We start from the raw sequence: 26,192 nt of genomic DNA, 5'->3' as shown, positions 1-26,192 counted from the left end.
TAAATTTAAACCCATGGTAATTACAAGGAAAACAGCAGAGAATATGCAAGCTCACAGAGACAGAAATTAGAGTACAGGCTGCCAGGTGCAGGGGACAGGGAGAATTGGGAGTTAATACATAATGGGTGTAGGGTTTCTGTTTGGGGAGATGGGAAACTTAGCAATGGAAGGTGATGTGGTTACTGCTACAGTGTAAATATTAGTAATCCCACTGAATGATATCCTTGGGGGTAGTTCAGATGGGGATATGTTGTATATATGTTCCCAGAATTAAAAAAAAGAATGAGTAACTAAAGAGACAATGACAATTAAATGCAATATGTGATCCTTGACAGGATATAATAATGGAGGAGAAAAGGCCAAAGGAAATTTTGGAGACATACGAAAAAATTGGAATATAGGTGGTAAGTTTTATATCAATGTTAAATTTCTTGAACTTGATTACATAAGTGAATATCTTTGTTCTTAGGAAATGAATATGGCAGCATTACATATTCAAGGAGCATGATGTATATAACCTACACTCAAGGGTTCATACAATAGATTGATAAAGAGAAAGACAGACAGATAGAGAGATAGACTGAAAGACTGATAGATAAAGATAAAAATGATACATTAAATGTGGCAAAATGTTAAAATTGGTGGTTATGGGCATCTGGGAAGATAGGGATATGCTGGGGTTCTCTGTATGTGGATTGTATTATTTTTTTTCACTGTCCTATAGGTTTGAAAGTATTTCAAAATAAAGTTAAAAAATAGTAAAAAATAATAGAAAACTTTAAGCCATAGTCTCTGTCATTTCAAGGCCATGTTTATTTACTCCCACAATTTTTCTATGAAAATGACTTCAGACTGAATGAACCCCCTGATTCCAAATGTATCATTATTAGCAAAAACCTATAAATTAAATATAAAACTACAATCCAGAAATTTACCAGTTAGTAGAAGTTTCATTCTTTGAGATTTTAAAGTTCAAATCAGCCATCCCACCTACAGGTACTCTGTCGCTTCCTGTAGTAAAATGTAGCAACTTCTTTTGAAGATCAAGAGGAAATCCAAGCACAACATCCCAAAAGTATCTAGAGAATACCAAAGAAAATTTATATGAAAACGTCTTGACAAAACCTTGCAAAGTAGAATGAAGTAAGCTCCATGGAAAAATTTTCTTAAACATACATAAAACCCTTAATGTGAAATTAAGGAATGACGAGCTTCTATGTGTGAATTGGATTTTTTAATTAAAATTTTTTTTAAATCTAAAATTTTTCATCGCCACAATCAATTTTAGAACATTTTCATAGCTTCAAAAAGAAAAACTTATGTCCCTTATTCCCTCCTATTACTGACACTTAGCTTTGGGATGGTACTTTTGTTTCAACTGGAAGAAGAACATGAAGATATTACTATTAACTACAGTCCATAGTTTGCATTAGGTGTATTTTTCCCATATATCACACTATTAACACCTTACAATTATGACATAAAATTTTTCTAATTCATGGAAGAACATATATGTGAATTAGATTTTTTACTAACATTATTAAAAATAATATTAAAAAATTATAAAAGTAGTCCAAGGGTAGATAGTACAAAAGTCATTTTTCTCCTTTATAATTTACAAATCTTATTTTTAAAATGCAATGTTATTAAAATGCTATTTATGATTACAGCATCCCTGAAATTCTAAGCCAAAGTCATTTAAAAAAACTCAATCTCTGTACTTTTGTGGAAACTTATTTATATCGCATTCTCTCAAAGGACCACTAATTGGTTTCATATTTAATATTTTCTCATTACTCTTTAGAGATAAAAATAAGATAGTGTGGTACTCTATAATAATTCAGCTAACTGATTTGATTCAAAGACTAAGTTATACAAATAAATGAACCCACATTCTCTTTTGGTCCCTCTTCTGCAACCCCACTATTGGAAGTATAAAGAGATTACCTTATAGTCAAGTCAGTTTTTGCATAGCCATCATACTGAGTACTTCTCTGCAGAGCATGCATATCCAGTTCAGGACTTCCACAGACCAGGATTTCAACCTCTTCCGGACGAAGCAGCTGCCAGTAATTATTTATCAAAATGATAATTTAAAATGTTGATTAAAAAAAATGAAACTATTTTCACTGAGTCAAATCACAAAATTTATGACTTTTATGGCAAATCAAACCATTTTTTTTAGAAGAAAAATTTTCTCCAGTTATGTTTTTCCTACTTAGGCAAGATACTTTCCCTCCTGAAAGTTTATAAATATTGTCAAACCATCCTCTTTTGCAAATAATTAGTAGTGTGCCAGAAAAATAAGCAGATGACTAAGCACTAATCCAAATTACAATTCTTCCTCAAAACCCAGCTTGAAGCTCTTTTAGCTAATCCAGTATCTACTAATCTGCCTGCTTACTTTTGACATCTCATAACACCTCCTGTGTACACTGTTACAACTTATGTATTTGGTTACAGTCTGTCTTGTGCTGCTCACTTGTTCTTTCACATACATAGGCTAGACCATGCTATATCATTCCATTTTAATCTTGTCTCTCTCCACCCCTACAACTACTAGTGTGTCACAAACAAAACTCAATTTGAATCAACAAAGTGCTTCTTTTTCAAAGGTTTGTTCAATTACAATCCTGTGGCAAAAGTTCCTCTCAAATAAGCTGGAAAAAACGTAAACACATTTGCTCCTGCCCCAAAGTAACCTCTATAGTCCATTTCTCTTCCCCGTAAAAAACAATTCAAATGAAAGACCTTACTCCAAATCTTCATAATAAAACTGAAGGTATATACAAAAATATGATGGTGTGTGCCCTGGGAAGCTGGGGTGAAGAACTAGAAAACTATATTTATATCTTATGATACGTCTTTCCTACATGATATTCTAAATAGCAACTGACCCATACCATGGGGCTGAGAGAAGTCAAATCAACTTGAGTCTGCCATGACTTTGGAAGCAAACTACTTCTTTTGGATAGAAGGCAATTTGGAGTTGCTGAGAGACCTTAAAGAAACAGGAAGTACAGGTGTGTTGCCTAAATCTAAGAAGTTGAGGCTTTTGCCCCAGAGCTATGAACCTTTCCTTTTACTATTAAGACCATGGGATTTCTTCACCTACTATGCCTTGAAAAAAAATTTTTAAAGCCCTAAAAGACATAAAGTAAGAAAATAAACAGGGTTCTATAGCAGAAGGGGAGAAAAATTGAGTTTCACTAATTTCCCCCCTCTTCCAGGGAATTAAGGCTGAAAAGAGAGAACTAGTTTTATTTCTAGCTTTATTTTAACGAAGTAGAATACACTATTTAAAAATCTTACCACTAAAATATTTGGGGAGTTATTTGTCAAATATTATAGTATTATAAAGCCTACTTGAAAGTATAATTTTAAGTTTTAAACTCACCATCAGTGCATTTGAAGCACACACACTATGAAATCCATAATAAAATGCAGAAAACTGCTTATAGATGGATTTGTTGAGAAGAAAGTCAATATAAAGCTGCACATATTCTGGAAAGCAATTTTACATGTTAAATAGTAAAAGTAAATAGTGAACACTAATGAATTTGAATTTAAAAGTGATGTCTAACTTACCTTTTCTATTTTGATTGGTAACTGTAATTTTATCACCACCTGGCTTTAAATTATAGGATTTAATTATTCCAAATTCTTCTTGAAAAACCTGATGGGAAATGCCATCACATCATATTTGTTAGTATGGCTGATTTAATAACAGGCCCCAATTAAGTAGGTTTGTAAAATTTAAAACTTAAGCAGAACAGATTTTCCCCCCTTCTAAATACTCAAACCACAGAAAGGTTAAGCACTTGTGATAATTGCATTAAGAATGAGATGTCATGAAAGCATTAGGTGGCAAAAAGTGGAGCCTTAAACCTATCTATTAAACGCAGCTATATATTTTGATGTCCACAAAACTTGCATGGTCATTTAGGTAACACTCAAATCTTCGGACTATGTGGATAATTGTAATTTCCATCTTCCAATTATTGTCAGGAGTGGAAAAGAGAATTTTGGTCTCACTTGTTAAGTGTTGCTCTTCTTGTGTTGAGGGTATAGCATAGGCTTACTTTTAGAAGCTGAGAAAGTAATCGGGTCAAGGGAATATACTAGTTATTCCCTTTGTGAATTTCTTTAAGTACCTTCATTGACTGCTCACATACATGTGTCTGTTTCACTGTTCTTTATCAGATTAAGATCTTTTAAAACAGGGGTTGTATGTATCTATTAACCATGGTTTATCCTTTTCAATGGTGGGTGTTTAATAAGAAATGGCAACAATTAAATGAAATATATGGTTGACAGAAAGCTTTTTGCCCTTAATAGTACCTGGAATGTTGAGTAGAAATCTTCTTCAACATTGCCTTCGTGTGATAAGAGTTCACTTAATCCATGGGCCAACTCCTGTAAAAATAATTGTTATCTGTCTTTCTAAACAAAACAATACACAAAATATTTCAGCAGATCAACTATAGTTCACTTATATGTGAGTAAAAGAGAAGATAAGCACCTTCAGATTTAAAAATAAAGACAATATTTGAGATGTGTTTTCCACAGCACAAAAGGAAAATATCTAGTTCAACCATATGGGAATAATTCTTAGGTATATTCTTAAGAATATACCTATATATACCTAAGTATATATATAACTTAGGTATATGTAGAATATATATTAGAATATACCTAATTCTTAGGTATATTCTCAAGCAGTAAGATAAACACATCACTAATGCAGTTTTAATCATAATTCAATGCTGTTACATTACTGTTTATGAATTTGTGGTATACAGGCATACGTTGGAGATACTGTGTGTTTGGTACCAGACCACTGCAATAAATCAAGTATTGCAATGAAGCAAGTAACACATTGGTTTCCCAGTGCAGATAAAAGTTGTTTACACTATACTGTAGTCTATTAAGTGTGCAATAGCATTATGTCCAAAAATACCCTGTATTATCTTAATTAAAATATTTTATTGCTAAAAAATTATAACCATCATCTGAGCCTTCATTGAGTACTAATCTTGCTGGTGGAGGGTCTTGCCTCAATGTAGATGGCTGCTGATTGATGATGGTGGTGCTTTGCTGAAGGCTGAGGTGGCCATGGCAATCTCTTAAAATAAGACAACAGTTAAGGTTGCCACATCAATTGACTCTTCTTTTCACAGAAGATTTCTCTGCAACATGCAATGCTGTTTGATAGCATTTACCCACAGTAGAACTTCTTTCAAAATTGAAATCAATCCTCTCAAATTGTGTTGCTGCTTTATCAACTAAATTTATGCAATATTCTAAATTCTTTGTTGTCACTGCAACAATGTTGACAGCATCTTCACCAGGGGCAGATTCCTTCTCAAGAAACCAATTTCTTTGCCCATCCATTGTTTTATCATGAGATTGCAGCAATTCAGTCACATCTTCAGGCTCCACTTCTAAATCTAGTTCTCTTGCTCTTTTTACCGCATTTGCAGTTATTTCCTCCACTGAAGGCTTGAGCCCCTCAAAGTCATCCAAGAAGGTTAGCATCAGCTTCCTCCAAACTCCTGTTAATGTTGATGTTTTGACCTCCTCCCATGAATTATGAATGTTCTTAATGTCATCTACAATAGTGCATCCTTCCCAGGTCTTCAGTTGACTTTGCCCAGATTCATCAGAAGACTCACTATCTTGGCATCTATAGCCTTACAAAATGTATGTCTTAAATAAGAGATGAAAGTTGAAAGAATCCTTGATCCATGGGCTGCAGAATGGATGTTGTGTTAGCAGGAATTAAACCAACATTCATATCATTGTACATCTCTATCTGAGCTCTTGGGTGATCAGATGCATTGTCAATGAGCAGTAATATTTTGAAAGGAATCTTTTTTCTGAGCAGTACATCTTAACAGTGGGCTTAAAATATTCAGTAAACCATGTTGTAAACAGATGTGCTGTCAACCAGGCTTTGTTATTTCACTTATAGGCACAGGCAGAGTAGATTTAGCATAATTTTTAAGGGTCCTAGGATTTTCAGAATGGAAAATGAGCATTGGCTTCAACTTAGTCACCAGCTGCATTAGCTCCCAACAGGAGGCAGCCTATTCTTTGAAGCCAGGAATTGACTTCTCCTCTCTAGCTATGAAAGTCCTAGATGGCATCTTCTTCCAATAGAAGTTTGCTTTACCTATACTGAAAACCTGCTGTTTTGTGTAGCCACCTGAATCAATTATCTTAGCTAAATCTTCTGGAGAACTTACTGCAGCTGCTACATCAGCACTTGTTGCCTCACTTTGCACTTTCAATGTTATGGAGATGGCTTCTTTCCATAAACCTCATGAACCAATCTCTGCTAGCTTCCAACTTTTCTTCTGCAGCTTCCTCATCTCTCCCAGCTGTCAAAGAATTTAAGAGATTTAAGGCCTTGTTCTGGATTAAGCTTTGGCTTACAGAAATATTGTGGCTTGTTTCTTTTCTATCCAGATCACTAAAAGTTAGCTTTTGGCCTATCTCAGCTTTCCACATGCCTTCCTCACTAAGCTTAATCATTTCTAGATTTGATTTAAAGTGAGAGTTGTACAATTCTTCCTTCCACTTGAACAATTAAAAGTCATTGTAGGGTTATTAATTGGCCTGATTTCAATATTGTTGTGTCTCAGGGACAGGGAGGCCCAAGGAAAGGGAGAGAGATGGGAATGGCTGGTTGGTGCAGCATTCAGAACACATACATTTATCAATTAAGTTTGCTGTCTGATAGGGATGCAGTTCGTAGCATCCCAAAACAATTACAAAAGTTACATCAAAGATCACAGATCATAACAGACATAGTAATAATGAAAAAGTTTGAAGTAGTAAGAATTACCAAAATGTGACACAGAGACATGAAGTGAGTACATGCTGTTGGAAAAATGGTGCCAATAGACTTACTCTATGCAGGGTTGCCAGAAACCTTTAATTTGTAAAAACAACAACAACCACAACCACAACGACAACAACAAAACAAAAAACATGGTATCTACAAAGTGCAACAAAGTGAAGCACAACAAAGCAAAGCACAATAAAATGAGGTATGCCTGTACTCACTTTTTATTTGTATTGTTTTAAAAGTCTGTGATGGTTTAGGATCTATCTCTTATAAAAATACACAGTTCACAGTTAAGTGGGTCTACATTTCAGTTACAGAACTCTCCCAACCAACCCCCTCCCCAATAAAAAGCAGAAAATATTCTCTTTCATTATGGTACAACTAATTTTATCCATGAACAAGGGATTTAAAAATAGAGAAAGAAACCCAATGTTCTCAGGTTTTATGAAAAAATTCAATTTTAATTTGTTTTAAATTAGAAGAGGAAAAAGAACAGCATAGTTAGAATGTCCTTAACAAACTTTACATAATATATATTTTTTCCATTAAACCCAGAAATTTTTAATATAAACCTAGGCAGACATAGATTTGATATTATAATTTATTTTGACTATTAATAAAACTTATGGATTCAGAAAAGTACAATTGGGAGATATGAAATTTTCAATAAAAACTCCAGGGACTGGTAGGTGAATACAATGGAAAGTACTTACCTTCTTCTTTCCAAAGGTTAAACATTTAATGATAAAACACGCAGTCAATATAAGTTACGAAGTTATATATTTAAACTTGCTTAATTCAGAAAGGGATTCAGTAGATTTTAGACCTTTTCAGCCCTTTGTATTTTGAAACCACTATTTTGTTGAGTTTCTTTTGGTGGTGTTCAACTATGTTGTAATACTTAGTCCCTTAGCTATCGTATGTTATCTCTAAAATTTTATCTATATGGTTAAACTTGTTTTATAAATCTACAATCAATAAAAAAGGTGTGAAATTATAGAATATGTTTTTACACACTGAATACCCAGGTTTTGTTTAATAGAACATATTTGAGAGTGATTTAAGAAGGAAAAGAGATACTACAGTCACAGATTCAAGGTTATGCTTGCCTCTCCTCTAATCTAGACTACATAAAACTCCTCAAGTTTACTTTTTATATTTAGACTATGTCATGGAGATTTATTTTTCTTGCTGGACAATTCTGATGCTTTGAGTCATGAATCCCCACCTTTAGAGAAACGGTAGAGCATACATTAACAAGGTCATGGACAATTACTGCATTTATTTACACCATGTTAAGGGAGCCATCACTGAATATTGTGCTTACTTTCTACATTTTTTTGTCCTATATTAATAATATTGTCTTTAAATCAAGAAACATATATCTATTATATGTTTCTCATCGCTCTCCTGTCTTCTCTTTTTGGAAAACTTCTAAACCCTTATTTTCACACATATAGTAAAAACTAATAATTGAGTAAAAGAGTATTTTGAATTTTTTTGTGGATATATTTTAACCATATACAACATGGAAATTAGGTGCCAACTTTAAAAACATGCTGTTAAGTAACAAATCAATAATGTATTTATAAAAAATTTTTAAAAATCGCCCATATTTTACTACCCTATCAGAAAAGCATTTAAAATTTTTCTTGCTCCCTTTCAATCTTTACTCACCTAAATATAAAAACTTAGTTTTTTCCACAGTTGATTTCCTAGTAATACACAATCTAGACTAATTATTAAAGAGTCAATATAAGAATAAGAAACTAACTTAGTCTCATTTTCAGCTCCATAATATAATACAATATATTGGTAAGGTCATTCATGAAATATACATTATTATTACTAACTGAAAGAAAGCTGGGTGTGAGTAAAATTAGAATAGTAAAATCATAGTATTAAGCAGTTTTTTGGTAAAATTTGGTTAAAACTGCATATGGAGGACAAAAAAAAAAAAGACAGAAATCTAAAATGAGAAGGTAGCTCAGAGATTAGACTACTTTCTTTGTTTCACAGATTAGAAAATTACGGCCTTGGCGTTTAAGTGAATCATCTATAGTCATAGCTAGTGTGTTACAGATCCAAGACAATGAAATGGAGATCTTTCAGTTTCTAAATCAGAGCCTGCTCAACTATCTTTTACAAGACATCTTATCACACTATTTTTTTTAAAAACTATTGAGTCCTATAAAAATGTGGATTTAGCTCTTAATTTGAAAGACTCAAACCAATTTCCCTTTCCTTTTTTTTTTTTTCCATCTACAGACTTGAGAGTTTCTCATTCTATTTTTACTATTTTAGTGAGTATGCATATACATTTTTACTAACCAAAACTCAAAGTTATTTAGTGTCAGGACTCTCCCGATCAATACAGGGACGTGAGGGCTTTCAGTCACTGCTTCCACCTATCTCTTACACATTTCTGTAGGCTACAATTAATGGAAAACCCAACTACAGTGGCTTAAGCAAATAGAGATTTATATTTCTCACATAACATAAAGCTGAGAGGAATATAGTTTGGCTCAGCATCTCATCAATGTTCAGGCCATTGTTATTTCCATATGTATCTTTATCTATGAATTTTCAAAACCATGAATCCATTTCTACATTACAAGTTTCATTCTAATTTTCTCCTGTTTCATATTTGTAACTCCCTTTGACGATTAAAAACCTGGCTTCCATTAAGTCAACGTATTTAGTTTATCAGTCCTCCTTGAATGTAACTTATCTGTCACTGCTTGCCTCTCCTAGCAAGACAGATGCCCTCTCCACCCCTCCAGGGATTTAAACTTCCCTGTGCTTTATTGCTGGGATGACTCCTTACACTTCTCAGGCCCTCATATCCCAGTAGGGTTTGATGTGTCCTTCCCCCCATGAATCCTCTCCTCACTTTTTTCAGGCTCCCACAGCCTGCACAAGGCCACTGTTGCTAACTGTGAAGGTTCTCTTCTCAATCTGCTTTGAGTTCCGCCAACCCTGCATTGGATGTGCCTCCTTTTCTTCCCCTAACATCTACCTTCCTCTGCTCTACCTAATGGCTTTGGACTTAATTCCCCCCTTCCTTTCTTGCTTCCTTCCTGCCTGCCTGCCTGCCCGCCCTCCCTCCCTCCATCCTTCCTTCCTTCCTTTCTTTCTCCCTTCCTCCCTCATTTCCTTGTTTCTGTTGTTTCATGGGCACAGGACTTCTCTTACATCTCTGAGTATAGTTTAGATTTTTTTTTTTTTGGTAAACTTTTTTTTTTTTTTTATCTTCGTTTTATTGTGATATATTCACATACCACGCAGTCATACAAAACAAATCGTACATTCGATTGTTCACAGTACCATTACATAGTTGTACATTCATCACCTAAATCAATCCCTGACACCTTCATTAGCACACACTCAAAAATAACAAGAATAATAATTAAAGTGAAAAAGAGCAATTGAAGTAAAAAAGAACACTGGGTACCTTTGTCTGTTTGTTTGTTTGTTTCCTTCCCCTATTTTTCTACTCATCCATCCATAAACTAGACAAAGTGGAAGTGTGGTCCTTATGGCTTTCCCAATCCCATTGTCACCCCTCATAAGCTACATTTTTATACAATTGTCTTCGAGATTCATGGGTTCTGGGTTGTAGTTTGATAGTTTCAGGTATCCACCACCAGCTACCCCAATTCTTTAGAACCTAAAAAGGGTTGTCTAAATTGTGTGTAAGAGTGCCCACCAGAGTGACCTCTCGGCTCCTTCTGGAATCTCTCTGCCACTGAAGCTTATGTCATTTCCTTTCACATCCCCCTTTTGGTCAAGAAGATGTTCTCTGTCCCACGATGCCAGGTCTACATACCTCCCCGGGAGTCATATTCCACGTTGCCAGGGAGATTCACTCCCCTGGGTGTCTGATCCCACGTAGGGGGGAGGGCAGTGATTTCACCTTTCAAGTTGGCTTAGCTAGAGAGAGAGGGCCACATCTGAGCAACAAAGAGGCATTCAGGAGGAGGCTCTTAGGCACAATTATAGGGAGGCCTAGCCTCTCCTTTGCAGCAACCGTCTTCCCAAGGGTAAATCCTATGGTAGAGCAAACCAATTTTCAAAACTGTGTCTGGTGTCAATCCAGAGTGGTTTTCTAATGGGACACACTTCTGGACAGGCTTCTCAGATCAGAACTCATGTGGCCATTAAAACATAGACATACTTGGAGAGGCCCTTAATGAGCAATGTAGAATCTCCACAGTTCAGGTACTTGCTAACAATATAACTGGGTATTCTCTGCTGACCAATAGTCATCAAACTCAGCTGTAAAAATTAATATTATAAGTGATTGGCAGAAATTGTGAATCTTATCCATTTTTCTACCGTTAACCTTGACTTAAATGTAGTGATCAGAAACTTGCATATTGTGGTATTTTGGTTCCTCAAAGAATTGCAACTACTGGTCTATATTGTTTGCCTGTACTGAGAAATGTTAGAGAAAGTCCCATGAAACTTATTTATTATATTTATTTTAGGGCTGATTTTGTAGACATTGTTAAGACATTACAGAGCATCATCTTAATAAGGAGGTATTTCTCTCAATCTCAGTACCAGTCACAGCTATTTTCCCTGAGCAATTTTTGTTCACTTTTATCTTAGGGTCACTGAAGTTCATGTAATAGATTATGTTTTCTTTTTTGTGAAAGTTTAGGCATATTTGTGGCAAGCTGACATGATGACCTTGCAAAATGCATTTTGCATATTAACCTAATCCCGGGGTTAATTTTATTTTTCCAATCCTTATTTTCCCCTGAATAAAATTTCTTCAAGTTTTAAAACCTAAGAAACTTCTTGAATGTATCTTTAAAATTGACTTCAAATTCTTTATTTATGGACATTAAGTAAACATTAGTTATGGTTGTAAAAGGGAGGCTAAGCCTACTTATAATTATGCCCAAGAGGCACCTCCAGAGAACCTCTTTTGTTGCTCAGATATAGCTTTCTCTCTCTAAGCCAACTCTGCAAATAAATTCATTAACCTCCCCCCTTTATGGGACATGACTCCCAGGGGAGTGATCTGCCTGGTGATATGGGGCACAACTTCCAGGAATGAGCCTGACACTGGCACTGAGGGACTGAAAATGCCTTCTTGACCAAAAGGGGGAAAAGAAGTTAACAAAATAAGGTTACAGTGGCTAAGAGATTTCAAATAGAGTCGAGAGGCTATCCTGGAGTTTACTCTTATGCAAGCTACAGCTAGATATCACAAATGGTCACAGTATGCCAAGCCCTAACCAACAGCAGTTCTGAAATACCTAGATCCCTATCTGAGACTCCCTAAAAGTTTCACTCACTAAGTTTATTCTTCAGAAACTTAAATCCTCCAGAGGTTCCTATGCCAGAAAAGTCCCCAAACCCAGAGGCAAGAGCCTCTTCAAGAACATCAACCAGATGTAGTCCCCTTCCCCATAATGTCAACACCCCTTTTCAATATGAAAAAGTTAGGATGGTCACTGCCCAGACATCACTGAAGATTGAGAAAGTGATTAAACTAAAGGAAGGGGTAGCAACAGGCAAGACAGGATTTAACAAAGGATTACAAATACTGAATCTTTATATAATTTTTTTTGGATGTTAGGGTATCAGAATAGATAGAAGGAAATAACTGAAATGGTGGAACTGTAACCCATAACATTCTTTGAAATTATCTATATAATTACTTGTGAAATCGTACTTAGAATGTTATCACCTTTCTGTATATATGTTACATTTCACATAAGGAAGTGACTGAAATTGCAGAATAATAACCCATAACATTCTTTGAAATTTGCTAACTACCTGTTATATAGTACTTTGAAAGTTATCACTGGTCTGTATATATGTTTATTTTGCAATAAAAAATGTAAAAAAGAAACAAATAAACATTAGTGTTGTTTATCATGGAATTCAAGTTGGTTGTATGTAAGAGATATATAATTTCACTCTATCAGTTAATCCCTATAGATTAATGTGATGCCCATTTGTTCTCTTACATATTCTGGTCTTTATCCAAACCCTCCTAGTTGACCACTGTGTAGCATTTCCAAATAAATACGCAGGCAGTTGACTTTCATTACCATTAAAACCTCTCAATCTAATACTAGTACTACTATTACTATTTATAATACAACCACCACAACCATTTAGAAAGGTGATTCAGGTACTATGTGCTTTATTATCTCATGTGATCTCCCCAATTTATAAGTTTTACCAACCCAGTGTTCACAATAAAGAAACAAGAGCATAAAGAGGTTAAAACAACTTATTCAAGCATTCAGAACCAATGAATGGAAGAGCCTGGATTCAAATCTCTCTTACTCCATAGCCTGTGATTTTCTACTATGCTATAAGAGTTTAGGAGTGCTGCAAAGTAGGTGATGTGTCTCTATAAAGAAGGAAAAAACTGGATGAAAAAGCAGATGGGTTACAAAAGTGGGGGAAAACCATATTTAAAAAATAAGAATAGAATTAGAAGAAGAGAGACCATGTAGAAGAGAGATGATTTAGCATGAAGGGAAAAGATGCTAATAACTTTATACTTACAGGCATAATTCGACTTAAGTCGTCAATGGTAACATTGCAGATGCCTACTGTTGTATTTTGATCACTGGGAACGATGGGAGGACTCAATAATTTCTTGTAACAGCAGGGAGGGAAGCGGATATCCAAGGTGATGCTGTTATAAACAGCTAGTCCCATAAGCTATGCATACTAAATGTTAAGCATTAACATAAAATCCATGACAACAGATGAGTACTGAATGATGCACTTGTCTATTTCTTACATACTTCTTTCAAATTTAAATGACTAATTAGTCCCACATACTTCCTTTCCTCTGTCGTTTATTTTTTCTTTATTTTACATAACATAATTCCTTGATTACCAAAAGTCATGTAGAAAGACGTTGTTGATAGTATTTAATAGATTTCCTTAGAAAAGTTTATCTAAGATCACAATAGATAGCAATTTCAGACATTTTTGTAAATTATTTAACATATAAAAACATTTTATAAATTTAAACAAAGCTTTTAGTGATTTTGTAAGTGGCAGCAACAAATTATTCAAAAGAACTCATTATAGAACTTACTACTGATTTTGGTGATAGTCATTTTAGCTCTTTTAAAATTAAATACAGACTGTGAAGAAAAGAGAGAGGAATAAAAAATATGAATACACACACACACACACAAATAACACACTAATGGCCAGTAGGACAATTAATCTCCTACAGTAATGCTGGAAAGGCTTTTATTACTTGGAGTTTTCTCAAAGTGTTGAGTTTAAAGCCATAGATGTTATATTTATAAAGTTTGCCCAATTGAATTTTATTTACTTAACAGTTATATGGCAGAATGTAACTTATCCATTCGCTGAAGGTTTTAGATTAAATTCCACAATATTTCAACTGTCAAATAAAGATTATTATATCAAGTTATTAAGAAAGTCATTGATTTTATAGGCCTCAAAGGAAATCTAAAAATATGGTCTGGATAAATTACTGAAAACAATTATTAAAAAAAGTTAGCCAGTATTTCATTTCCTAAGGCAGAATGAAGACTAATAATAATTTAAGGAATATATATACTGTTTTATAGGTAACCATATCAACAGAGACGAAGCACTATGTTCAAGAGGAAAGGTATTGAAACCAAGTTCTATTATGATAATAGCAGTAACAATGACAACCACAATGATATTGTAGTTGTCATTTATGATCACTTATTATAGAGCCAAGCTCTAAGCATGCTGTCATTTATTTTTAAATTTTAAATTTTATTTCACCCTGAAAGCAGGCTTTCTACAGATAAGGAAATAGGCTTACAGGACTTGCTACAGGACTCTTTGATATGCAGAAGTGTAACACTTCATTTCACACTAAATCAACCTGCATTGGTGGAAGCAGGAATGGCTGTGGGGGAATCCTCTTACTGGAGCCACTGAGGTAGCATGTGGAACAAACAGAGCAGAGCTTGAAAGCCCTGTACTAAACTATACTGCTCTCACCCTTAGTTCCAACGTCCCTTTTGGTGATGGCAATTCTACTTTTAAAAAATTGTCATGTTATGGCTTTTAATGCAATCTTTAAAACATTTTACAAGTATTATTACAGGTTTTACTATAACATTTCTGGTAATCCCCAAGGCCTTATTTAGAAAAATTGTGTTAGAAGTACAATACTGACAGAATTATTAGAACAACAAATCTTTGGTTATGAAGCTTAAAGACTAGAAATACGTATGCAACCAACTATACTTACTCAGTGGTCATGCCAGTTATTTCTTAATTTTTAGTTCTCCTTATTTTTGATAGATCTCCCAACTACTTACATGATTACAATTTGCAATAATCTCACATATTTCCTAGGGAGTTTTTTTTAGGGCATTAGTCTTATGTTCTATAGTTTATTTCTTTGTGAGATAAATATATATAATTATGAGATAGTGTACTTACAATAATTTAATTATAGATTTAATTGTTTAACTTGAAATATGCAACATGTAAATATGCTTAAAATATTCTTTTGGGTAATAACTGAACAGAAATTACAAATATTACAAAGCAAAAATATCACCCAAATCTAAGACATGATAAGAATGTAAAACATATACATGACAAACATATACATCAGGAAATTCAAATAGCTCATGGTGTAGTAAGAATCATCAAAGACTTGGGCTTTCAATGAAGTTGAAATATTCAATTACTATAGACAGGATAAAAATAGGAGTCCAATAATTGTCAACACTCTATATTGTGGAACTTAGCACTTTGGACCCTTAGAAATAATATATACAAAATTTCAGATTAAGTTTACTACCTTAATGTGTAATTTTCTCCCTAATACCTTTTCTTCTGTCAAGTCTCTCAATTTCTATATACATTACTCAGGATTTATTTCAACAAATGTAACAAAACCAGCCATTCAACCTTCATAATATAGCTTTTATTTCTTTTTCTGACTTTATCTGCTGTAACTTCCAATGTGCCCTCTGCTTAAATCAAGGGGACCTACTCAATGCTCTATAACAGCTCTGGCACGGTTCAATCATTTTTCTACCTTTTCTCCTAGGCTATAATGTCCCTACTATCTCTAGCCCTGTGTCAATAAAATATAATTTTTCCATTTTTAAATCTTTACTTCCTCTAGGAAGGATACACTGAAACTTTTCCTCTCAGAACTTCTTAGCACTTAATCCCCATATGGTCATTTGTCGTTGAGAACAGACTACTCTGCATTGGTAGTCATTTGTCAATTTAGATGGTAAGCTGCTTAAAGGTGGAATTTTCCCCCTCTTTTAACTTATGTATCCAGAATGCTTGCTCATTTAATTGTTCTTCCATCCTTTCTTCCATATACAATTATATTACCTAGAATTTAAAAAGCTAATTCAGAAGGCAGATTGTCCACTCTCCTAGCCAATGTAGGAATGCCCTCTATATCTGATAAGGATCAGACAATGGCATATGGATTAATATAATTTAAAACCTATAAAATAATGCCATATGCTTTAACATACCCATTTCATTGAATTTTCAATTTTTCCTTCTTCATGTCTCAGGGTGGAGGCATATTAAAGAGATAGATTTAATTCCCACAATTTCAATTTAGTAAATAAAGTGAAATAAGCACAAAGTGAAAACTAATGGAAAAAATACTTCATTATGGTTGGAAAAGATAATCTGATTTTTAGAAATGTTTTAAACTGTTGACAATTTAGGGTTTTTGTGAAATAATAAATAGCCATTTTAATTTGAGATGAAGTTTTTGGAAAAAGAAGATTCCAAACTCAGTAATTCCTTGGAATTAGAGATTAATTCACTCTATTGGCATATAACTGGGATATTACAAATAATAAAGATCACTGAAAATCTATTAGTTAATTCTACAGGAATGTTTAATTTGGATAAAATGCTTTATGAAAAGTTTTCTAAAATAGTTATATATTTTAATTTCTTGTCTATTAGCACCTCCTAGTGGAAAGTTTAAAGGATACAATACCAACCAATCGGAATTCAGAATAGTTATCACATTTAAAACTGCTAAACCAATGGCAGTGTGAATCCTTGTGATATGTAAACATGCCTGAAAAACAGAAGCAAAATTATATTATTATGATACTAAAAATGATAAAAAATGGTAAAGATATCACAGTGGTAAAAATGTATGTGACATCTCATTTATTAGAAGCAAAATATTTCAGCAATTATTCTGTTACAAATTCTTTCATGTTAAAAATTTCTGATTCATTACTTCCAGGACTATATATTGCAAATCTTAGAAAATACATATATTTTTAAAATATAGAAAAATATATAGATACCATGAGAGTGCATTTTATTGTTCATTGGTATCCTGAATGAAAGGCAGAAATAGAAGGTAAAAGGATGGAAACTAAATTAACCAATCAATTCTATATTATAAAACTATAGCTTTATAGTTTATAAGTTATGATCAACATTAATTTTGAGGATTGTCTAGAGATGTCAATTTATCCATGTCATCCCTTTTTCCCATTACCTGAAAGATGATATACAGATATATATAATAAAGAAAAATAAAGAATAAGAACACTTAAAACTCTTCTGTGAAGAAAAATATCAAACAGCTACTAAGGATTATATACAGGTGGTTTCTCTAAATAAAATAAAACCAAATAAAATTTTAAAGATTTTACTTTTAAATATTAATTTATGAATTTTTATTTATTAGAATGACACATTTAATGAAATAAGTTTCAAATATTAGTGTAAGCTATAGTTTTGTTTTTAAAAAATTTTGAATGTTCTTTATTTCAATGACAAATTAAATTTTCATGCATTTGGATTATTCAGCAAAAATATGGAGGTTTCCTTGCAAATGCATACTTTTAGTCTTGATACATTTTGTGTCAAATTCCCAGTAAGATTATTAACATTTAAATCATCAATTTGGTCAAACAATTTTTTAAACGTAAATAATAATCCTTAAACAAATGTTCAACATTTATGGTTGACAAAAATTCTGCAAAATCATAGCACAGGTTAAAAATAAGGGTGACTGCAAGAATCTAACAATTAAGAGGAAAGATTCTTTATAAAAATTAGATAAGTACGCACCATAATCTGGATGAAATATTTGACGAATTAGAAGAAGAAACCATTCTTTAGTCAAACCACCCATATCCAAACCAGCTTCCCCTACAAATGTAACTTTCAACTTCTTTTTCAAGTCTGCTCTTTTCCGGGTTAACTATTTGAAGACATTATATAGTGGAGGAGAACAAAAGACAGGAAAGAGGGAATTAACTGTAAATCTGGAAATGTGTTAGAGAGTCCTTATCTAATTTACAATTTCACAAACTTCATTCATTCATTCATTCAATAAATTTGCCAGACATTGTGTGAGCTAGGTATTATTATATTTGTTTTATATCAGGAAACAGAATTAAAGAAGTCAGACATCTTGCCCAAGATTGTTGTCTTCTGGTATCATAATGCTGCTAATTTTAATTTAGCAGATTACAATATAAAATAATTCATTTCCTTTTCTTTAACTCTCCCTTCAACACTAAACTTTTAAAATGATATAGCCAAATCAGTCTTTATCTTTTAATAATTACAAGGAGATCTGGCTAAAGCACTATACATGCAGGAAGCTCTATAATACATGTAAATACAATCAACACATGCTTGAACTTGAATTGATCCAATACAACCTCTAGATCAGACCTCTAATTTTACAGATGTTGAGTAACCTGACACCTGGAAAAGTTAAAATGACTTGTTATGCACCTAACCAATGACAAAGAGTCCAGGTTACATACACAGAAACATGAATTACTCATTTTAGTGTTCTATATCAAATCTTTTTCTAGGAATTAACAACAAACTATTAATAAACACACATGAAAATGAATATAAGACTTAATTGTGAATACAGAACTGATTTTTAACCATGGCATTAAAATATGAGGAGGCACACTTATTTGCACATGGGAAAAAGAAACAGCTTACTAAGATTTCGGTAATAGCAAACCATATTATAGCATTTGTTCAAAACTTTAATCATTTAATAACATTTTGAAATAAATTATCTATACCTCATCAAGTGAATCGCTAACCAGATGTGTCCGCCTTACTTTCATATTTAGAAACAACATATTCATATCAGGTCTCTGTCTTCGAGATACTTTGTCCACCAGACTTTGCTAATTGAGAAAGCAAACATTTTCACTTTTACTTAAAATGTAATTAATTTCATTTAAAACATTTAAACCCTTTAAAATCATTTATATTCTTGTCAATGTCATCTCCTATATAAACTATTTCATACAATCAATTGTACACACATGAATGTTGCTATAATTTTGTCCTAGGAATCCACAACATAGGTGTATCAAGTTTATGCAAATGCCTTATTAGTAATTCATTTTGGAACGATGAACCAAATGGAGTCCAAAATGGAAAACCAAAAATAATTCACCTTTTACAGTAAAGAATTTTGCATTGCAGTTCGCAGATGTCTCATCTATTAAGTAGTAGCTTTCTATTTTAATAAATACAAACATAAAATGGGAACATTTACAACAAGGTATATACTTCTGATGGTAAACCTTGGCTCATGCTTTTTTAGATACTGAATTTACTCTAAAAGCAGTCTACTTTTAGAAAGTAATTTGTCAATATTTATCAAAAACCTTAACAAAGTTTAAAAGGTTTAACTTTTGTCCCAATAATACCACTTCTGGGAATTCTAAGTGCAGAAAATTTTTTATGTAGTGAGATGTTCATCACAGCATTTTCTATAAAAGGAAACTTAAGAAATATCTTATGTATCCATCCAATGTAATATAATACTGTTATTAAAAATAATGGCCATAAAAGTATGTAAATAACATGGAAAATGTTTAAGGTACAATTGAAAAAAGCAAGGAACAAAACTGTGTGCACAATACTGTTTCAACTATGTTGTCTTTTAAAAAATATATAGAAAATATATTAAAAAATTTACTAAAATGTTAACAGTAGTTGTGCTTGGGTGATGGAAATACAGGTGATTTTTTAAAACCTGTTTTTCATGGTTTTTCAAAATATAAACAATGAATATGTGAAAAGAACATTTAAAAACATCTATACATCATATAAAATTGACATGCTTGTATATTTAATTTATCTAAATAATCTTTATCAGACTACCTAATCTTCTTTGATAGCAAAGAAAATATTGTGCAGATTAAAGATGAACATTTCAGACATTATAAATACGTGTAGCATTTTGATTTAATAGGTAAAATTTTAATACTCCAAATCATCTAATAAAGCTACTCCCAAGATTTTGTAGACCCTATAATAAAACACTCTAATTCAGAGCCCTTCTTCATCAATCTAATATCCAATTCTAAAGGCTTTTTTATATAGCCTCTTGCTTCTCTGGGTCTTTCCCCTTGGTGCTCAAACAGATTTATATACCCAGGAAAGTGTCTGTGTCCTAGGCCTTTTTTCCTACCCTTTCCTCTCTTCTGTTCCCAGTCTTGCTCCTAGGGAGGTGTCACACTGGAAAGATCCATTAAGCAAATTTACCCTAGGATACTAATGGCAGACAAGGCTTAATGACTACTCCTTCCATCAGGAATTCGTATTTCAATCCAAATAAATACCCCAGCAATAGAAGAATTTTAGACACAGTCTGATGAGGGAGTTATGTTTAGGTTGGGGAATCTCTTTTGCAACTTTAGATTGTACCATATAAGCTCCTACTTACAATGACTACATGAAAGGCTTCCCTTCTGTCAAAATAGTCACCAGTCATTAATTCCAAGTGATATGACAGTTTACAAGTTAAAATGTTGGGAGGAACCCACAGAATCGATACTACCACTCAAATCTTCAACATCTACTCATTTGCTTTCATGATCTGTGGAAGGCAGCCTGTGACAGAGTCTACTCTATTCCTTCTAAGTGGAAGAAAAGTTACTGATACCTTAAGTGTGAGTGGCACAGAAAGAAAACTGCTCTGAGAAATTTAAATAAGTTTCTAGCTCTTTAGATCTTTTCTTACAATATCAAAAATCATACTTCAAGATGAAAAAGTATGAAAAAAGCTCATGAAATAGTACAAATGCAACTAATAAAAGATGTAAAAGAAGATATCCTCTAGGAACTGAATTACTGAAGGATAGACAAATCTTAATTTTTGTAATATCTTGAAGAATTATAATTTATGATTTAGGATTCTCTTTATATTCTTGAACAAGACATGGGAATCATTTCTTTTTACTTTATGCTCCTTTTTTTTTTTATTTTAAGAAGGCTACGGCCAATCGTCCCCCTAATTTTTAAAGTTTTGAGTAATCACGTCAAATATGCAGATGCTCAAAATACATGAGCAATATTTTAGGCAACCAGAGCATTTAAATGTAGTATCTAGAGTCATAATAAAAACTTTACTTAGTCTGATACCTAGCAGATAATGTACATAACTTACTGTGCTGTATAGTATCGAAACACAAGTTGTAGGGGGGTGGTAAGGACAGGCCCAGAGGTACAATTTGCCTGAAGTCAGCCTGACTGCTATTCTCATTTTCTATAGTCCTCCATGCATTTTGTTTTCCTAAGAACCAACAAAACATCTTTCACCTTCTTTGGGCATAAATTTCAGTTCTCTAAGAGATATACTTTTTGTTAAATCTCATTTTTTGGTTGTTTTTATTTCATTTTAATAAAACCCTGAAAATGTTTCAGTGATTTGAATGGTTTGCTCTTAAGGATACACCCTACCCCACTGTAGTTCTCATCAATGTGCTGGTTAACTGGAGCTGGAATACAGTTTCTACAAAATGATTTCCAACAAGCTCCCAGTATTTTGGCTCTAAGAAGCATTTAATCTTCCTGCTACATTTACATATATAACGAGAAGTTGATTTAGAAGTGATGAGGGGTGTCTTATTTCCAGCATCTTGAACAGTTTTAAGCACTTTGGGGGGAATATAATATGAATTTTAACATTTCCTGATTATGCTAGAACAATCCACAAGACATGTGACTTATTTGTTAAATTATTTACTATATTGATCATAGTTGGCATAAATGTTTTCATAGTGGGCTTACCCTTGCGATGCTTATCATCTGTTGTTCTGAGTCTCTTTGAATAATGATTTTTTTTGCAGTTATAGAAATAACGAATGGGTACTGACAGAAGGAAAACCTGCTCAACAAGTGAAACAGAAAAAGCAAAATGGTGTACTTTTAGCAAAATTATACTAAGGGAATCGAAGGCACCCCTTCTAACAATATAAGACATTAATTTTGTATTATGTTTTACCATTTAAGAAGTGATTTTATGTTCATCATTTTTTTTAATCCCACAGTCCTGTGAAGTACATATTTTTGCTAGATGTGCAGTGCTTTTATTTAAAGGAAGCTACATCTAATACTCTGAAATGTGTGCTGGGGGATCACTTATATTATTTACATAAATAACTTCAGTTATGTATAGTCACCTGCATATCATTACCTGTGAAGAATATGGCCAACACCAGGAGGTAGAAGTACTGATGAAGGAGAATTAGGACAGAAAACTCATACGTTCAAATAAATAGAAGAATTCACTATTATATGGCTGTTTCTGATGTATGAGCTTCAGAAATGAGGAAATCTAGCATTAACTACAGTAGATAAAAAGCAAAGTAATAAATTTAAGACTGATAAAAGAAAAAAATATGTTGCTTTTATACTGTAATTAAATGGTGCAGTAATATGAAATGGTTTAATTTGTAAAAACACAAACATTATCATCAAATGTTATGAAAATAACTTCTCTCTTATGCCAGAGCTCATTCTATGATATGTACAAAAGCCGTCAACTACACACACACCGAGATGCATCATAAATTACTTATCTGTGACTAATATGGCTGCAATGACACTTCAGGAGTCAGACTCCTATCAGAAATGACTGTAATGAGTCCATTCAGTTATAACAGGAATCCCTCCAAGTATAGTTAGGTGGTACATCTATAGTTAGGTGCAATGAAGCCATCATGAGGAACAGAGAGACAACCCTAGTGTGAAGTGTAAATGAAACAGCTTTCTCTCTGGGTCAAAATTGTTAAGGAGTGATAAGAATTGTTCAGTAACTAATGTGTAATAATTTTGAGTCGCTAAGTGATAACTAAAAATTTGGAAATGAACTTAGTGGGATGTATGACACTGATCTTATAGTGTACATTAAAATAGTGCTTCTCAACATTTGCCTTGTCATGGCACACACAGAAAAATGTTATGTGTATGACACAATGAGATAAACAAATGAGCTGCTCATAGAGAGGTGACTTGCCCTAGGGCTCTGGATCCCCTCGCAGGTGCAGGCTGGCTGTCCAACGGCTGAATATATCATAGGAGCAAAACTCTTGTGTAATTCATTCTTGGTTCACCCAATGTTATGGCACGCTGGTTTGAGGGAGCTCTGAGTTAAAAGACATTGTCACTGAAATTTGCACAATAACTTGGAATTGTTTTGTGGTTTTGTCCAAGCATTACAATTACATCTAAATGGGAGAAAAAGTATCTTGGTAAAATGTTTTGCCAAGAAATATCCATCAGACTGACCAGTCTCCTTTAGAAAAAATGTAATTTCCTGGATATCACATACTCTGGGAATCAATTATGTTTGGGATCATCTTGCTGGTTTAATCCAAACTGGAAGGGTGGATATAAGGTTCAGTATATTACAGAATTTGGTCAGGTGTTTTGAAAATCTATTGTATTATGGCAATTAATAAATCTGTAGTGAAATCCCTTTGCTGTAACATCCATTCTTTTATAGTGTATGTAAAGGACAGCCAATTTTTCTAAAGAATAAGTGAGAAAGGGAGTGAGTGAAGGGGTGTGTGTGTGTGTGTGTGTGTACATGATCAATGTGCTAGATCAGACATTTGCAGAGGCCTATAAAACAAATATGGCCTACCACTTCTTTTGTAAATTAAGTTTTTCGAAACACGGCCACACACATTCATTTACGTGTTGTTTAAGGCTGTTTCCATACTACAATGGCAGAACAGTCTGTATGGCTTGTTGGTTGACCTCTGGCTGGATGAAGGCACACAGGATAATAAGATATAAGAAACTGCATACTAAGCTAGAGCTTTTCCCTTCTTGAAAAGATGGTATTAACCAAATCAAAACAAAGTTAACATGTACATAAATTCAAAATGGTAACAGAAAAAGAAAATGCTTTAAAAATGTGGTATTTCAAAACTGGATATCCAAACTGATAAGTTTATATGTAAATGTAAGTGTATACTTTAATTTGTTTATACATACTTAAAATCCAGTCATTATTTTGAATAGTATTTTATTTAGATGAATAGTCAAATGAGCTTTCAATCTTACCTGTGAGAGTTTCCAAAGCTCTGCCACGTATGATATTCTTCCATGAGATCAATATGATCCAATGTAAAATTATAAAAATCAGTATAAGGAATAAGGGGAAGGTGAACCAAATTGTTTGCAGTATCTGTAAGGATAAATTCTAACATAATGATCTTTTCCAAACTACACATGATTCATTCTAATAGTAAGATGGGCACTTTAATGTCCACTAGATAGCCTTTATTGTCCACTAGATAGCCTTTATCTAAAAATACCTATTAAAAACAATAGCAGCTTCAAATGAAAATGGTAATTTTTAAATTGTGGTTGAATTACAGCCAACAATTTCTTGCTTTTTTAGAAACACTTGTGGTTGTGACTATAATGGTAGTAAGGGGAGTATACTGATGACCATCTGCTCAAACTACTTTTCCATCAGTGTGTTCTCTCCTAGGGGACCCTGGTGATTAATGAAACTGCCTGTTTTCTCAATCACTACTTAGCCGGTCACATGCAGCTGATAGTCATAACACAGAAAACTACCCAGTAAGAGGCATAAAGCTTTTTTCACGTTTATAAACTAACCGTGAAATCAATTATCACATCAAAAAATAAATTACAACTCTTTCCTTCAAAGAAATAGTTCAAAGTTTAAGAATGCCTCCCCATATTTAACAGAATATAAGTAAAGATATAAAATAATAAAAACCTACTAAGTAAAGCCAATACTTTAGATGCTGATGGAATCCACCAGGAACACTTTGTTATAGGTGGAAATTCTTCAGGCTTGGCGGGAAACAGGCGTAAAGAAATAAATTGCAGCAATCTCTCTACCAATTGTTTGAACCTCTTCTGGGATAATCTGGTAATAAAGATTTTGAAATTAACACCAATCAAAATTAACATTTTCTATTTTGGCAATATATTTCTTAGGTATAAAACTCCATTATACAAAATAGAATTTTAGAACATTACCTCAATTCTCTTTCTTAAATGATCCAGTATTTGAAATGATGCAATATCTTATCTCAAATACAGTTTCTTAATTAAATAAGAAATAAACACTAAAATTGCTATAAAGTTAGTATCAAACATAATTTTTAAGACTTTCAATATATTTAAAATTAAATTCAGAATATGTTGCCTCTTTTAAAGTTTACTAATCACAGAGTGAGAGCATAGTTCTGTGAAAAAAATATTTGTCCTTTTATAAATAGATACTGATAGCTAAACAAAAATTTACGATGACTTTTTAGGTGAATAGAAGGCACTATGCAAATAATGGTGAGAGTTATTGATACACAGATAGGAAATAAAAACACAATTAAAATAGTAATGTCTGAACAAATCCAGTACTCCACCTTTGAGATATATATGCCTAGAAGTGGGATTGCTGGGTCATATGGTAATTCTATACTTAACTTTATGAGAAACTGCCAAACTGTCATTCACAGCAGCTGCACCATTTTACATTCCCGCAGCAGTGAATAAGTGTTCCTATTTCTCCACATCCTCTCCAACACTTGTAATTTTCCATTTTTTAATAATTAGCTGTTCTAGTGGGTGTCAAATGGTACCTTGTGGTTTTGATTTGCAATTCTCTGATGGCTAATGATTTCAGCACCTTTTCATGTGCTTTTTTGGCCATTTGAATATATTCTTCAGAGAATTGTCTATTCAAGTCTTTTTCCATTTTTAAATTGGGTTATTTGTCTTTTTGTTGTTGAGTTGAAAAATTTATATACTCTAGATATTAAACTCTTATTGGATATGTGGTTTTCAAATATTTTCTTTCAATATGTACATTGTCATTTATTTTTATTATAGTATTCTTTGATGAACAAAAATTTTTAATGTTTATGAGTTGTCATTTATCTATTTTTTTTCTTTTGCTGCTTGTGCTTTCAATGTAAAGTCTAAGAAACCACTGTCTAGCACAAGGCCTATAAGATACTTCCCTACCTTTTCTTCTAGGAGTTTTATAGTTCTAGCTCTT

General features: G+C 33.1%; 1 protein-coding gene across 6 annotated transcripts in view; it reads right to left on the bottom strand.

Annotated features, from left to right (window-relative positions):
- The window catches only part of HECTD2 (HECT domain E3 ubiquitin protein ligase 2), a 192,229-nt gene that overhangs the window by 13,542 nt on the left and 152,495 nt on the right, over positions 1 to 26,192 (bottom strand). Inside the window, exons 9-20 of one of the 6 annotated variants that reach the window (XM_037804543.1) lie at positions 24,910 to 25,058; positions 24,218 to 24,341; positions 21,935 to 22,031; positions 18,928 to 19,035; positions 17,945 to 18,077; positions 16,843 to 16,931; positions 13,391 to 13,549; positions 4,342 to 4,416; positions 3,589 to 3,676; positions 3,398 to 3,504; positions 1,948 to 2,063; positions 936 to 1,079 (exon numbers count right to left, since the gene is read on the bottom strand). In XM_037804543.1, coding sequence (XP_037660471.1) covers positions 936 to 1,079; positions 1,948 to 2,063; positions 3,398 to 3,504; positions 3,589 to 3,676; positions 4,342 to 4,416; positions 13,391 to 13,549; positions 16,843 to 16,931; positions 17,945 to 18,077; positions 18,928 to 19,035; positions 21,935 to 22,031; positions 24,218 to 24,341; positions 24,910 to 25,058 — 1,389 coding nt within the window. Of the gene's footprint in view, positions 1 to 935; positions 1,080 to 1,947; positions 2,064 to 3,397; positions 3,505 to 3,588; positions 3,677 to 4,341; positions 6,384 to 13,390; positions 13,559 to 16,842; positions 16,932 to 17,944; positions 18,078 to 18,927; positions 19,036 to 21,468; positions 23,292 to 24,217; positions 24,342 to 24,909; positions 25,059 to 26,192 lie in introns of those variants that run through there. The other 5 variants (XR_005211869.1, XR_005211870.1, XM_037804544.1 and 2 more) reach the window with 5 other exon arrangements.

This window comes from Choloepus didactylus, chromosome 15 (assembly GCF_015220235.1).
Source record: "Choloepus didactylus isolate mChoDid1 chromosome 15, mChoDid1.pri, whole genome shotgun sequence".
Lineage (NCBI taxonomy): Eukaryota > Metazoa > Chordata > Mammalia > Pilosa > Megalonychidae > Choloepus > Choloepus didactylus.
This window is presented reverse-complemented; position numbering and strand designations above follow the sequence as displayed.